This window comes from Argiope bruennichi, chromosome X2, assembly GCF_947563725.1.
Source record: "Argiope bruennichi chromosome X2, qqArgBrue1.1, whole genome shotgun sequence".
NCBI classification, from domain to species: Eukaryota; Metazoa; Arthropoda; class Arachnida; order Araneae; family Araneidae; genus Argiope; species Argiope bruennichi.
This window is the reverse complement of record NC_079163.1, coordinates 125,528,341-125,544,363: the sequence shown is the minus strand read 5'-3', so window position 1 is coordinate 125,544,363 and position 16,023 is coordinate 125,528,341. Positions and strand designations below refer to the sequence as shown.

Sequence of the window (16,023 nt, the reverse complement as noted above, 5' to 3'; positions counted from 1 at the left end):
GCAAATTCACCTAGTCTTAATACCATAGAACATGAATAAAATTTGTTTGGATATGCATGACAGAATGCAGTGAAGCATCACTTAACAAAAAAATAAAAATAAATTTGTTACAGAGTTTAAGCACAGTGAGAGAACATATTTCAAACTACGCAGAATAATACAGTCTAGAATATATACAACCAACACTATACATGCATTGCAATGAGAGATCAATATATATTTATTAAAATTTCATAAAAGAAAATGTAAACAAATTCTTATGATCAATTTACTTATTTCTCCAAATGCTAAATATGTGTATGTTTTCATTTTGTAGTCTGTATATTTTTATAAATCTATCATTTTTCATTCTATATTTTTGCTGTGGGTTAGTTTGTATTTATGCATTTATTGACATAACATCATTATAACTTCTTCTTATAGATTATTACAATCCCTTAATTTAAGGACACTAATTTATACATGTACACACACACACACATAAGACTTAAAGTAATATAATCAAGATTATAACTATAATTAAAATTTTAGATATAATAATAAAAAATGGAGAATGTTCAAGAGATATTCCACATTTGACTATTAAATGAACCAAGATATAATATATTATTTTTACATATAAAAAAAAATATACGTAAACAGCATATAAAAAATTTCTTGATATTATAGTTAAGATCTTAAATAATATTTAATAATTTCCAAAACATTGTGTAGTAATATAATAAATTTAAATATGCAAAGTACTTTTATAATGAAAAATATTACTTTTAAAAAAAAATATTAGAAGTTACAGAAATAATCAAAGAACTATATGCCAAAGAGAATTTAAGTAATTATTATTTATCTTCAGCTATACATTCTCAATGACTTTTTATATGCCCTTAAATTCTTTGATTTTTTTTACACTGAAAATCAAACAATACGTTTTATTATATCTAACTAAATAAATACAGTGATCTCTATATAATATGCCACTTTACCAATCCTGTTCTTCCAATAGTTTGGCATTTACTGATGAAGAATAGAGAATACTGAAGAGGAATCAATTCATTGTATTCTGATATTATAAACATTTGAGTGAGATAAACAACTGGCTACTGCTCATAGTTTATCATATATTTATAATGTTAGTCAATCCATATATATGCCTAGAGTATATTTCTTTTCTTAAAAAATTTATAAGTTGTATATAAAACTAAATAAATTAAAAATCCAGTGCCTATCAAACTTGTGACCATGAGAGTGAAAATATTGCCAAGAAAACAAAATGGGACAAAAATTTTTTAATCAATCTGCAATAAAGTAAAATATCAGATTCCAATGACAATAGTTTTAACTGCGAGGCCTCTATTTAACGCTATTCATTGGTTGTTTTATATATAATCTGGTATATATGTGGTAGTCTTACTAATTGTGCCATATTATTTTTTGTTTAAAAGATTAGCGAGATGAGAAATTTTTCTTCAGCAGATTTCAAACGACAGTGATTGCACTTACGAAATATTCTAATAACAGCATGGCTGCTCAGCATTTCTAAATACATCCTCTGTCCGGCACAACAAACCAGCAATATTAAACAATCTAGAAAATTAAATAAGTAATTTTCGCAAAAAGTAACTAATTTCATTAAGAACTAATTTATTTTTTTTAAACTGAAGAAATACAAACTATAGAAAGAAAAAAAGAGTTTTATATCTGCCAATATTAAGTGACTTGCCACTTGTACTTGGCTAGCAAAAAAGCACTTACATTTTTTTTTTTAAAGATTTGTATATATGTATATAAACTGACCACCATTGTTTAGCTTTAGGAAAAATTCCAAAACTTCTTGGCTTAAACATACAAATACAATTTTCTCTAAACTTATGTGCATTTAGAATAAGTTTTGAGACTAAAATGTATTTCTTAAATGAGCTTCCACTAATTCAAATGTTAAATACTAGTAAATTATTGCGAAACTACTAGATAATTATTCGTTATACAGAAATTTGTCATTTTTATCTTTCAAATGCTCTTATCAGACAACAAGCATTTGTTACTTTAATATTAAATACCATAAGGAGTTATAAATTATATGAAAACATTTGATACGATATTTTGCACTATAATGCTTATAATTATTGTTTCTAAAACATATAAATAAATATTCTTTCAGTAGGAGGCTTGACATGATTCATGATAAGAATTAATACAATAGAGAATGAAATTTCCGACTCAGTTTCTTAATTTTACGAAGAAATATTATTAATGCAGCTTATCTAGTAAAAGTTTACGCCGTTATACAGCAGTCACAGAATTAATAATTAAGATTCCCCTTATGATTTCATCATTTAATAAACTACTCACCTTTTTTGCACTTTTCTTTTCATTCTTACTTTTGGAAACAGTAGCATTGTAACAATCAAAAAGTAGAAAAATTAAAAAACATACGATTCCAATTCGAAATTTCACCATTCTGAAGACGATGATAAGATAATAATATTATCCTTTAATCGAAACTAACCGCTGTTTTTGCAGAAATAAAAACGAACAGAAAGCCGCATGAGATACTGCCAGATGAATATATACTAACTTTCATCAGTACAATAATATCAGTTGAAAACAACAATCTATGCCATCTCATAAACGACTTAATATTTTTATTGAAGCATTATATAAGTTGAAAAAATTCATTTGTTGATCTTAAATCCATCTCAATATTTTATTTTGCAATTAATTGTTGATTCCATTAAAAAATATATAAATTTATAAAATCCTGTTTTTGATCTATATCGATTGAAATTATTTATAATCAACATCAAATCATTAATCTCCGCTTTGCAGTTTGCGGTGTGCGGCAGTTTCATAATCTTTTGTTCGCTGCGTGTAGTGGTAGATATTTTTGCCGCTTAAAAGATTTTTTTCAATTTTGATAATTTTCTGTCATTTTATTGAAACAAAAAAATGGCACCCGTATTGGGTTATTGGAATATTCGTGGGGTAAGTTAAGTTAGATGTTTTTTATTCTTGCTATATGTTTATAAATCTTTAAAAATAATGTCCGTTGTTTTGCATTTTTCATGGCGTCTGGCCGGTTTTCCCCGTTATTAGGTTTTTTTTATTTTAGAATTTTAATTTTTTTTTTCATTTAAAATCAATGTCAAATATTTAATATTTGTTTAATCTTTTAGTGTTAAGACTTCGGTAAATTGAAAATATGTGTTAATGTCCTTTTCGGCTCTTGTCTTGCAATGTTAAAACCGATTTATTCGGGACATACGCTATTTTCAGGTTGAAAGATTTTTTTTATATTGCTCCTTTCAAACGATAATAAGCGGTGTTTTGTTTTTTTCAATTAATTGTTTTGAAAATGACTTTCAAATATGGGTCTTTATGTTCAAAGCAACAAATTTTCGAATATAACGATTTTTTTCATTAAATATTTAAGACGCCTGTGCATTCTAAGGTATGCCCAACTTCGGAGCACTTATAATTTATAAGATTTTAATACAACAAACATATTTTTAATTACAGTGGGGAATAAAACTAAGTATTCTAATGAAATTTTTTAAAACTTCGAAATTATAAAATATGTTTCACTGAATTTTAGTGACTATTTGTAACAACGCCAAACACTCTCTAGCAAATGTTAATTAATATATTTAGCTATGTTATTAACTAAAAAAACTTCCAGGAATTTTGAAAATATTCCCATTTTTGTAAGAAAACTCAATTCTTATTCAAAATTAGAAAAGTTTTTCGCTAAAAGACCTGTAAAATAATGAAATATGAACCAAAAGGTTACATAATTCATAATCAAGTGGAATATGTGGTGACAATTTTATTTAAATATCTAAAAAACATTTTCTGAAAGTAAAAGGAAAATGACTGCAGTTTTCCATAAACTGCATTTAAAGAGCTTAATATAAAACAAAGATTTGTTATTTTAGAATGTTGAGGCTAACCACATTTGCAGGTCAAACTCTTTTTTGATTTTTAACTGATTTTCTTTTCTTTTTGTTTTTTTTATTATTATTATTATATTGTTGTAAGCTATATATTACAAATATTGCAGTAATTTTTGTATTATATTGTAATAGTATATTTCTATCTCAATCCATTCTTTGCAAATTCACATGTAATTTTAAACATTAGTGGAAATGCAAATCTATATTTTTAAGTAATATAATACTTGAGAACAAGAAAGTGGTTCTTCAAAGTTATTATTTGCAATTTTATAATTCTTTAAATGCTGTCTTCCAGTTTATTATTTATATTATAACTTTGCTTCTGGTAATCATAAAAACAAAAATAAAGCCTTTTTGGATATCTAAATGTATGGCCTGTAAAGGGAAGAAATAAAACAAATTTGAAAATTATAAGCAAAATGAGGAATTTGTGAGGGGCACATACTTTAACCATTTTGGTAGTTAACAGTGATGTATATTATGTCTGTGTTTGATTCCTTTAGTCTAATAGCAGTATCCCATTTTGTGATTTGTGACCTGGGCCTTTATATGTCACTGGTGGCTTGATCATCCTTGCATTTATGTAGTGTAGAAGTTTGAGAAATAATTTCCAGCATGTATTGTGCTTGTTATCTGACAATGTCTGAAAGTTACGAGGTTATCTTCAACAGTCTTCGTAGAATTTATATATATCAAATTATTGTTTGAAGAAGCTATTGTACCAAAAATAAATGTGTCAAAAAATTACAATTTTTTTTTTTCTGATAAGATTCAAAATCCTCTAAATCACCAGGGCTCGTCCTAAATTGTTTAATGTTGAGTTGTATTGTTTTTCATCCAGTTACCTAAAGGACAGCAGGTAGAGTAGTCCACTACCTAGGTGTCATAATTTTAAGAATTTATTCACTGTACTGCAATTTGAAGGGACATGTTTTAAAATTAAAACTAAAATTACTCGAGATAATCAGTGAACAATTTGTTTTAAGGAAATCTTAGTTTTATCCAATAAAAGTTGACTCTTGAAATAAATTTTAATGAAAAAATAAAATTTTACATTTGTATTTTTCATTGCAAATAATTTTGTTTCTATTTTGAGATTTATATGTTCTATAAATTTCATAAAGAAAAGGGCAGCATGTGTCGGAGGGTAAAAAATAGCATGATTGTATTTACCTTTTAATGTTATCTGTATTTAGAGATTAAGAAATACAAGAACTCTCGCTTTCTTCTGCCGTATTTCAGTGGGTTTTTTTTACTTCCCTTTGTTAAAAAAAATCTATAAATGGTAATAACTGTTTAAAAATATTGTATTTTTTAAATTTTTCTGTAGCTTGCTCAGCCTATCCGCCTCATGTTGGCATATACCGAGACGAAGTATGAAGATAAGCGGTATGTATATGGACCACCACCTGACTTTGATCGTCGTGACTGGTTGGGTGAGAAGCTGGAATTAGGATTGGATTTTCCAAATGTATGTTGTGCATTTTTGTATTTTTTTAATCATTATTTACAAATGAAATAATTTAGGTATTAGTTCTTGTGAATATTTGACTATGTCCAATTTGAGAACTTGCTATTATTGTAGTTTTTATATTCTAAATTATTTTTAGTTTTGTTACATTTAAGTTCAGTTTACTTTAAATGCAAGTTGTGCAAAGTACAAAAGTATAAATAGATTATAATTAGTTGAAAGTTTTTTTTCCCCCTTGAAAGGAGTATTTAACCCTCTGTTTCAATAAAAAAAGAAAAATCTGGAAGTCTTCATTAATTAAAAAGTACAAAATCTTTGAAGATTGTATTTATATTGAAATTATGTGAAATCTTTTATTGCAGCAACTGCAATCATTTATCTTGTAAAACTGATGAAATTAATATATATATATATATTATAGCTTCCATATTATATTGATGGTAACACCAAACTTACCCAAAGTATTACGATCATGCGTTACTTGGCTCGAAAACTAGAACTAGGTAGGTTAAACTCTTGATTATTATTATTATCTCCCCAAATAAAACAGGGTGGATAGCATTATATAAATTCCTTAAAAATTGCTTATTTTTAATTATCCTTATATAAGGTTTGAAAAGGTATCCATTTTGTCTAGGAATTTATTTTCTTTCTGAAGGTTAAAAAAAAACTATTAATGAGAAAACTGAACACATTTTTAAAAAAAAGTGAGAAATTTCTGAGAAGGTCAAAATTTTTGTTTTCTTACGTTTTTTACCTTCATCCTTTTTCTAAGAAATTGATATATTGCGTGGCAGTGTAACATTTTTTATAGTTAAGATGATTAATTGCAGTATAATAAGAGATTTTAGCTATTTATAGAAGGTGCTTTTGTAAGGTTTTTCATAAGAAATCTTCAAAATCATTTCAATCTTCAAAAATTAATTGAATATTTAGTTATATGGAAATTAAACAAAATGTTGCCTTTTTTCCACAGTAATTTTAAAGAAAATTATTCCAAGAATATTTTTAAACTATCTAAAAATTCTAAATTATACCATTTCAATAATCACATTCATTTCTATACTGTATTCCTTTCAATTGTTGTTATTTTTTTTTAAAAAATTTAAACACGTTAAAATTAACCCTCTCGCTGTGTAATTCTTTAAAATCACTATTTAGATGCGATGTTTGCAATTAAGTTCAAATATTTTTCAAAGAAAGGGAACTGATACTATATGTTACATGATTATAACATAATAAATCTCTGTAATGGTAAAAGTAAATACTCTAAACTGCAAAAAATGTGGGATGCAACAGAAAATGCTGATTGCCAACCCTCATTATATGCAGCTGGATGGATGTTAATGTTAAATGCACAATATTCTATAACTATTTTTTATTATAGTTTATTTAATACACTGTATGGAACCATGATATTAAAAAATGCAGTGTATTTTTTTATATCATGGTTCCATTTGTTTCAAAGCAGTGTTTAACTATGCTTAATAAGTAAAATCAATCATTCAAATGCAGACAGGAAAAGTAAAGCTCTTGCTAATAAATTAAACATGCTTGATGAAAGGAACGGCTTCAGGATATGAGGAATTTCAATGGAAATTATTCCAGGAAAAATTACACCATCTTAGAATAGAAAATTTTATTTTTTCTGCCATGCCTTTTTTTTTTTTCCCCCTATAGAAAATGTAATACAATTGATTTTAAAATTAGGAACTTTATAGGCACTCATCTGCTGGGCAATGGTAAGACTTTAAACTATTGTTATTAATTCTATAGAAAATATGACACAACTGGTTTTGAAATTAGTAACTTAATAGGTATTCATCTGCTGGGCAACGGTAAGATTTTGAACTATTATTGTTAATTCTACAGAAAATATAACACTACTGATTTTGAAATTAGAAAATTTGTAGGTACTCATCTGCTAGGCAGTGGTAAGACTTTGAACTGCACTGCCAATATTCTTTTTTATTTCAATACATGCATCTTAAAAAAAATGAAAAAGGGATTTTGTATATTATAAAATGTTGTACAAAGTATTCTGCATTAAAAATATTATACATGAAAGATTTTTAATTCCAGATAACACTGAGTATATCAGCTTGTATTTGTAAAAAATGGGTACTTTCTTACCCAACTTAGTTAATTTCATCTTAACGAATAGTTCTGTTTTTTATTTTTTTAAATATGTTAATATTCTTTTTTTTTCTATTAAAGGCATTTAAAAAGTATTTATTTTTTATTTTAACAAATTTTACTTCTCACCTTGTAAAAAAGTGTAAGTTATCCATTCATTTTAACTGGAAAAGCATCAGAGTGCATAGCATCATGAAAGTGCTTAAATTCGAAAACAAATTTTCAGCACTTTAAAAGTGCTTAAATTCGAAAACAAATTTTCAGCGCTTTAAAAGTGCTTAATTTTTTCGTGAAAAGCGGAGAAAGCGTTTTGTTTTGTTCTCTACAAGTTGAATAAAATAATTCGAAATTATGGTCATAAAAGTTTATTTACTAGGTGTATCAACAGAAAAAGGGGGGAGGAGAATTTGAAGAAGGAATCTAGCATTTTCTGTACATATTAAGATAATGCTTGATGATTCATTTCTTTTATTTCCCTTTTTCTTCAATAATGAGCATTGCCGTTTATTAAAATACTGGAATAGTTATCCGGAAGGGGCAGTACTAAATACGTACTGTGCCATTCTTATTGCGAATCGAAAAACGTTTGAACTTCCAATTTTTAATGTTTTAGATGTTAAAGAATTTATTTGTTGTAACTGTAAAGCATATATCTAAACTTTTATATGTTGCTAAAGAATATGCAGATTTGTCCCATCACTGGAAAATATGAAAACAGCAGAATAAATCTTTTGCACCATAAAAATATATTGAACATGGGGAAAAGCTGCTCTAAAAACTCTTAACGTATTCACTTAACATTCTCATTAATATATCAATATGTTTGGATCAATCACTAGAACGACCTATTACAAGTATTCAATTGTATTATTATATGGAGTTGTAATTAATTGTGGTATATAATTACATTAGTCCATCACGTAAAATCTAGTATGATGAAATTTTAATTTTCAATTATCGTGATATCATTTGCAATATTTTTTAATGTCCCTATCAATTTGAAAATTTTTACTTGTTGGACCATTTTTGCCAAATTTGTTTTGACTAAGAAAAAACTGCTGTATCGGGTACTTAAAATTTGTAAAGAAATTCTTATAAATCTTTCAAAATTATTTTTAGACGTTTTATTTTCCAAATTTCTATCATTTTATAATATTTTTTTAAATTCTTATGGGATTTTTTTTTTCTCCCATTGTAATCTCTCTTAATATATAAATGTTTGTCCTGAGCAATGCGCAGCATAAAGCCGTTGAAGTTAGGAGCATGAAATTTGGGAAGTTATTTTTTCAGTATTAAAAGTCTACTAAGAATGGATTTCTCACTTTTAACTTGAAATTTAATTAAAAATAAAAACAGAATTTTAACATGTTTTCAAAGCATATTGCATAAAAATTATTTTGACACTGTTTTAAAGGTTAAAAGAAATGGCTTTTCAGTGATAAAAATTTGGCTTGAATGAATATACTTTTTCTTTAAATTTTTAAGAAATTAGTTCTGAATATAGTTAATAACAATAATTTTTATTATAATCAAATTTAAAATGTCATTGCTTCTTCAAATCCTTAAATCACATTATTTTGCAACTTTTAAAGTTGTCATAAAAAAAGAAAAAAATGCTTTATTTACTATTATTTAAACTTAAAACATTTTGAAGCAATGCAATACATAGTCTTAGGCTGGCTTCAAGAAATGCATTTTTAAAAAAGGCTTCAATTGATGTTTTTACTTTCTGTTATACATAATTTAAAGAAAGTATTGCAATCATCAAAAAACTCAAGATTTTTACGAATCTAAACATTTCGAACTCCTTGAATTTGAAAAACACATTTTTGGAACATGTCTGTCTGTGACAAAGATAACACAAAAATAATTTGAGGTAGATGAGTGAAATTTCATATGTGGTCTTCTACCTAAATTTGTAGATTTCTATCAAATTTTGTGCAAAATCTGTTTGGAGGAAGTCTGTCTGATTGGTCGAATGCAAGTTAACTCGATAACTAATAACAAAGAGTTAGATTAAATTTTGTACATATATTTAACCTTTATAGTGTAGACACTATCAAATTTTAAGCAAAATCTAACAAGATTTTCACTATATGTTGGTCTGTATTTTCAGAAACAGGTAAAAGTGATAATTCTAAAATGCAATTACTTAAAATATCAAATTTGCTATGTATTTTTGTGTAGTTGGATCAAATTTTTTTTGTTTTAATCAATTGAGAAGAATGTGCCTAGAACCCAAATTTGCTTTTTGGATACTTTCAACTGCATACCAGGGATTAATTGCCAATATACTTGCCAAGGATCACACAATGGAATCAGTAAAAATATTTCGCACAGAATGTCGCAACTGTTGCCCGCCAGTGCCGCGTAAGGCATTTTCTGGCAGTACACAAGAAAGTTTTTGGAGGACACTCCTGCTGATTTATTTTCATTTTGCTTCTAACTAAATAACTGTTGCTTACTTTATGAATTTGTTTTCATTATTTATGAAAACTAGAACTTGTTAAGGCATTTTCATAAAATATATATAATTCATTCATAAAATATATATAACATTTCTTCTGTAATTTTCTTAAAGTATAAGAATTTCTGTTAATGGGTTAAAAAGCAGGTTTTCATTAAATTTTAAGATGTTAAATGTTAAAAAATGGTCTTTTCTAAACTTTGGAAGTAAGTGGTGATAAGATAGTTCTTTTAGTCTGGTCATTTCTGAATTGCTACTATTTTCCATTAAAAACTGATCTAGAAGACTTATTTAGAACTTGAGATTGTTCTATCATGAATCTCATGGCTATTTTACCAATTGTATAATGATAGCCATAGAAATGCTATAGTTCATAGATTTTTAAGATTGCAAATAAAATTACTAAATAGAATGAATTAGTGCAGGAAGAAAATTACTCTTTCTATCCCAGTCATGCTGAATCTTATTTGTTGTTGGTTATATAAAAATCAAATGCAAAATTTTTGATTTATGCTGGGACCTACATCTCTATCGACAACTTTAGAAATGTTGTATCTATCTAAATGAATTGTTAACTTACTAATTTTAAGAAATGTTTAAAGATCCCAGTTCAGTGATCAATTTGGTTTTTGTCAAATCTAAAATTTTACAATAGAAAGCATACAAATACAGAAATAAATATTAAAATTAAACTAGCATTTAAAATTAATTTAAAAAAATTCCAATACAAACTTTGCATTATTATAAAACAGTATAAAAAAAATCCTGTACTTAGAAAATATGCAGTATATCTATCTAACTTATGCATATTTATATGAAGGTGCTTACTTTTTTTGGCTGATGTACTTAAAAGTATGCAATTTTTGCTGTAGTTTCTCACTATGCGTCCTTTGTATATTTACCTTCTGTTTTACATTAATCCTATAAATAACCTCATATTATATTTTATTTGCATACAGTTTACTTCAAGCAATATGTGAAATTTTATTTTAGATCCCACTACGGAGGAGGAGCGTATTCGCGCTGATTTGGTTGAGCAACAGACAGCAGACTTCAGAATGGCGTTGACAAGAATTTGCTACAGTGCTGATTTTGTAAATTTTCTATTTTTATTCTTATACTACAAAATGTTTTCTTCTCCATCCCTTTCTAGACTGTTCACGATAATAAAATGTCATTGCTAATTTACGGGGGAATTCAGAGTTCCTAAATTCAAAATTCATCTTTTTAAGTTGCAGTTAGATAGGGTAATAGCACGGCAATGAAATTTCATAGTAAATGGTTGTGCTTAGAACTTTTTTTTTTTATTTTTAAGTAAAAATATGTGGTATCCAAACTGTTATTGGAAATAGTGATTTTTTAGATTGGCTTGTGGTTACCTGTTATTCCAAAATTGAATCTACAATACTCTTTAACATTAGGTTCTTGTAGATGGCTAAAAATTGAAATAAATTTTGCGTTTATGCTTGATTTTGTTTTATTTGTTGGAATAATTTTTTAAAATCTTTTCTAATAATAAAGTGTGTGTTTATGCAGGCCAGATTGGTTGGCCTACAGCTGCCAAATTTGATACATATATATCTTGGGTGGTTAGAATGTTCACCTCCATGTGACTTTTTTAAAATTTTAACTGAACAAAATTTTGGCATTTTTCCTCTATTTCTGAAAATATTACAGCACAAAAATAATTTTTACGTCATCTTGCAATTCAAAAAAATTTCTAGTTTCCATGTTTAGATGCAAGATTTATTCTCTGGATGCCGATAATAGTATTTTAAATCGTCTGTAAATTAAAGATTTAAGTGTCAAAATCAACTGCTGCTTCATTCATGACACAGTATTTATGTTCAAAATTTTTGGACAGATTTTTATTTTTTTCCAGGAAGAAATATTCGAGAGTATAGAAAGTTTTTAGCACTACACTGAAAGCACCAAAAATGGAAAATTTAGTTGATTGAAAAATAGAAATAAAACTAAATAATTTTTAATTGTTTAATATTAAGTATTAAAGTTATCTTGCAGTTTTATAGAGGGTAAATAACTGATTTTTTTTTTTTTTTTGCATTTTATTATGTGTATATTCACTCTTTATAAGCCAGACCGTTTGACTTAGAGTGAAGAAACTCGATACATTTATACTTTCGAAGGTAGACGTGCACACTTCAGAGCGATCTCCATTTTTAAAAAATGTGTTTAGAAATTTGATTAATTTTTAATTTATAGTTATTCTGCAATAATGTCCAAATATATTATGGTATACAAAAATGATTCTTACATCAACTTAATGGTCAAAAAGTTATCTTTTCAATTACAACAGTTTTTTACCAGATAAATATTTTTTCTATATTTAATCAATATAGACAATATATTTAAAATAATATGTTCAGCACATTGTCTAACAAGAAACATGAAATATTAACTTTATTAGAAATATTAAACATATCACAGAAATATAAAAATTCTGGAAGAACACCAAAGTTATCAATAAAAGTTACTAATTAAATTTACAGGTATTTTTACATTTTGGTTTTATAGTGTGGATTAATATCCTGTCCTTTGCATAAAGCATTATTGGCAAAGCAGATTTCAGGAAAGCAAGCAACATGTTTGGTTAATTCTTTAGGGAATCTAAAAAAGATGTATTTAAAATATTATTAGCTTGAAGAAAAGTGCCAAATTTTATGTGTTAGGTTATGTTAAAGGACTAGACGTATCACAGTATATCAATTTTTTACTAATTTTAGTGGAAATGATATAACATTAAAGAAATGCTTAGTATTAGGTTCAAAAAAGGTGTGAGGCTTCTAAAATAGTATGAATGGAATTATAAATTTGAAGCTTAAATATATTTTGCTAAAGAAATCAATAAGGCCAAGTTGCATGAAATTTTTTAATTGAAAATTGTAGCAACCATTAACACTAGCTGCGTAATTCTTTAAAATCATTATTTAGATGCGATGTTTGCTAATATTTTTCAAAGAAGGTGAATTGATTCTATATGTTACACGATAATAATATATTATGATAAAAATCTGTAATCATAAACAATAAGCACTCTAAACTGAGAAAAATGTGGGATGTAACAGAAAATGGACTGATTACCAGAAGAAGCTAGAGGGTTAATAACTGATCACTAAATGCAGCTAGAATTAAATATTTTTCAGTTGTATATAAAAGTTATAACTTCGTGGAATATTTCAGTAATTCATGTGTAACTAGAGCTTAAGTGTTTATATATAAACTTGCAAATCAATATTTTTTCATTAAGATGCAACATATTTTTATATCTTTTAGGTACATTGAATGATCTAAGTAAATTTAAAATTCTTAATGTTAATTTTTATAGGAAAATCTGAAAACGGAATACTTGAAAACTTTGCCCACGCATTTCAAAAATTTTTCAGCCTTTCTTGGAAACAGAAAGTGGCTTGCTTCTGCTGATAAGGTAAGTTAAGAATATCAATCTTAACTATGAAAGCTTTTAATTCAAAAATTATTATAATTTTCTAAAGGCATAGTTAAAATAATATTTTACTGTACATAACCTAGGTTGAGCTATTTTTATTTATTTCTAATTTATTTTTTAGTTGACTTATGTGGATTTCATGCTTTATGAAGCCATCGATCACAACAGAATTCTTGAACCTGATTGTTTGAAGCATTTTCCTACTTTGAAGGCATTCATGGAAAGATTTGAAGTAATATTTTAGTTTTTCTCAATTTGTTTGTATGTATATAATAAAAGATAAATACTGTACTGTTAAGTATTTTTTTTAAAAAATGATATCTTGATGAAAAGCTACGAATCTGTTTGTTTTAGGTTTATATGATTGAATCTTAAATTCACTGACGTACGTTTACAAAATACCTACGTTTGAGCCACGAGCTCTTGAGAGTAATGCAGGGCCGCGGTGGCCTGGTTGTAAGGGCTTCGGAACCGGAGGGTTTCAGGTTCGAGACCCGATTCCACCGAAGAACCGTCGTGTAAGCGGGTCTGGTGCATGTTAAATCCGTTTGGGCCAAACATCCTCCCGCTGGTGTGGGGGGGGGGTCACGCTCGTCATCTGACCGCGATTCAAAATTACGAGGTCCGTTCTGAAATAGCCCTAGTATTGCTTTAAAACGGGATATTAATATAACTTTTTTTTAAAAAGTAATGCAACAAAATTATACTGGTAAGAATATCTTAGCAAGGAAAGGAAATTTGCACCTTCTAAATGCTCAGAAAGGAGATTTCCTATTTTGAAATTCAAACTGAAAATAGAACTGAAAAATTGCTTTAATAATAGTATTTAAGACAGTTCAAGTTACAGCTATTAGATCCTGAGAAGTATGGGGAACCTGCATAACTCAAAGTTAAAGTGCGTTTAAAGTTGATGGAAAATAATTTTTTAAAATGTAGATAAGTTGAATTTATTAATTGTATTTATATAATATCATTCTCTATACCAATTTTTAAAGATTTTATTCAAATTATTATTTTTATAATTTGCTTCCAAACATAAGTTAACAGCTATGCTACCCAAGCAATTGCTTATGTATCATGGTCATGTTACTGGACTGTGAACCACAAGGTCCCAGTTTCTATCCTCACTCATTCCAAATAGCCATAGTATCAACAGCTGTATTCAACAACTGTAAACCAGTTGTCAATTACTTTTGAAAATTAAAATTCTTGTAGGTATTCAGATATTGTGAAATCACTTTTATTCTTCTTATTGAGGTAATCTATATAGTATCGAATTCCAGCTGCTTTAGTCTTGATTTTCCTTCCTAAATTTAAATGTATCAGAAAACATCAAAATTCTGCAGTAACAAGAGCTAATCCTATTGTAATCTTCTAATACTATAGCAGTAATGTTTTAATAACCATTTATTTCACTATTTAGTTATGTTTAAGCATAGAGATCGTGTTTTAAGGAGGAACAGTAATTGAACTAAACAGCAATCCTAATAGAAATTTTTGAAGGAAGAATTTGGTTCATAGATTATAATGTTTTGCTGATAATTTTATTGTAAGCAAGAATGTTTTAGGGGATGTCTTGGGACTGGAAAATTGGAATTTAAGCAAAAAGTTAAAAGTTTAGATCAAAGCTTGAGTTTGAACTGTAAAAAGGGCTATTTACTTTTCTAAGAATTCAAGGTGCTACAATTCTTTTATGCTGTACAACAAACTCACACAAGGAAGATAATTTCATAAAAGTTTCACCCTTATAGCTTTAACATTTGTAAAATAATTTTTCATTACAAACAGAATTAATATATTCCCATATAATTCATAATCTTTTATAAAATTTTAACATGCTCACTATCAAGCTAGTCTTAAAGTCTATACTCAAAAGATTCAGTTTTAAAAAATTGTCTTTAATAAAGCAGGGTATTATAAGTTCTGTTTCTACTCAATAATTGCTTTTATAGGAGTTGCCAACTATCAAAAAGTACATGGAGTCTGATGATTTCATTAAATATCCATTGAATGGGGATATGGCAGCATTTGGATCAAGACTGTCCAAAAAAAAATAATTTGGAGTATCTGCACTCACTTTCTGAATCAAGAAAGCTTTAAATCTCATGTTGGTGGAAATTAACTCTTGTTTACTTCTCTAATTATCCAAGTGAATGTGTTGCATGTATTTGTGTATAGTGTTGTCTGCTATTCAATGTGTCCTATTATTTTTTGAATTTTTTGATTGATGTAATTATTTTAATTATTAAAATTTGATACCTTGGTTTATATATATATATATATATATATATATATATATATATATATATATATATATATTATATAAATTTGCATGAAATTATACAAGTTTGCTATATAAGAATTCTTTTTTAAATGCTTATAAAATGGAAAAGTTCTACATATTTGTGTACTAAATTTTTACTTTTTTTTATTTTTATAAATGTTAAGAATTGTACTTTCTGAAAAGAAATAAAGAATTTTACTTCCTTCTCATTAAAAGTTTTGTTTTATTTACGTTTCTAGAAAATATCTAACA

General features: G+C 27.0%; 2 protein-coding genes across 3 annotated transcripts in view; one reads left to right on the top strand and one right to left on the bottom strand.

Moving 5' to 3' along the window:
• The window catches only part of LOC129960518 (chitinase domain-containing protein 1-like), a 45,529-nt gene extending 42,978 nt beyond the window's left edge, over window positions 1–2,551 (bottom strand). The window contains exons 1-2 of one of the 2 annotated variants that reach the window (XM_056074001.1): window positions 2,347–2,489; window positions 1,498–1,581 (exon numbers count right to left, since the gene is read on the bottom strand). In XM_056074001.1, coding sequence (XP_055929976.1) covers window positions 1,498–1,518 — 21 coding nt within the window. In that variant the 5' untranslated portion in view covers window positions 1,519–1,581; window positions 2,347–2,489. Of the gene's footprint in view, window positions 1–1,497; window positions 1,582–2,346 lie in introns of both variants that reach the window. The other variant, XM_056074000.1, reaches the window with a different exon arrangement.
• A 270-nt stretch (window positions 2,552–2,821) lies between these two features.
• Window positions 2,822–15,770, top strand: LOC129960297 (glutathione S-transferase Mu 1-like). Its single transcript, XM_056073621.1, has 7 exons — window positions 2,822–2,979; window positions 5,278–5,418; window positions 5,840–5,921; window positions 11,015–11,115; window positions 13,368–13,466; window positions 13,609–13,719; window positions 15,440–15,770. Exons 1-7 carry the CDS (start codon window positions 2,944–2,946, stop codon window positions 15,542–15,544), a joined length of 675 nt encoding a protein of 224 aa, XP_055929596.1. The 5' UTR covers window positions 2,822–2,943; the 3' UTR covers window positions 15,545–15,770.
• The last annotated feature ends 253 nt before the right edge of the window (window positions 15,771–16,023 follow it).

Excerpts from the sequence above, each read along its gene's own strand:
- LOC129960297 (XM_056073621.1), top strand. The coding sequence starts at position 2,944 with ATGGCACCCGTATTGGGTTATTGGAATATTCGTGGG. Across the intron at positions 5,419-5,839 it reads TAGGATTGGATTTTCCAAAT|CTTCCATATTATATTGATGG; the intron begins GTATGTTGTGCA and ends TATATATTATAG. Across the intron at positions 13,720-15,439 it reads CATTCATGGAAAGATTTGAA|GAGTTGCCAACTATCAAAAA; the intron begins GTAATATTTTAG and ends TTGCTTTTATAG.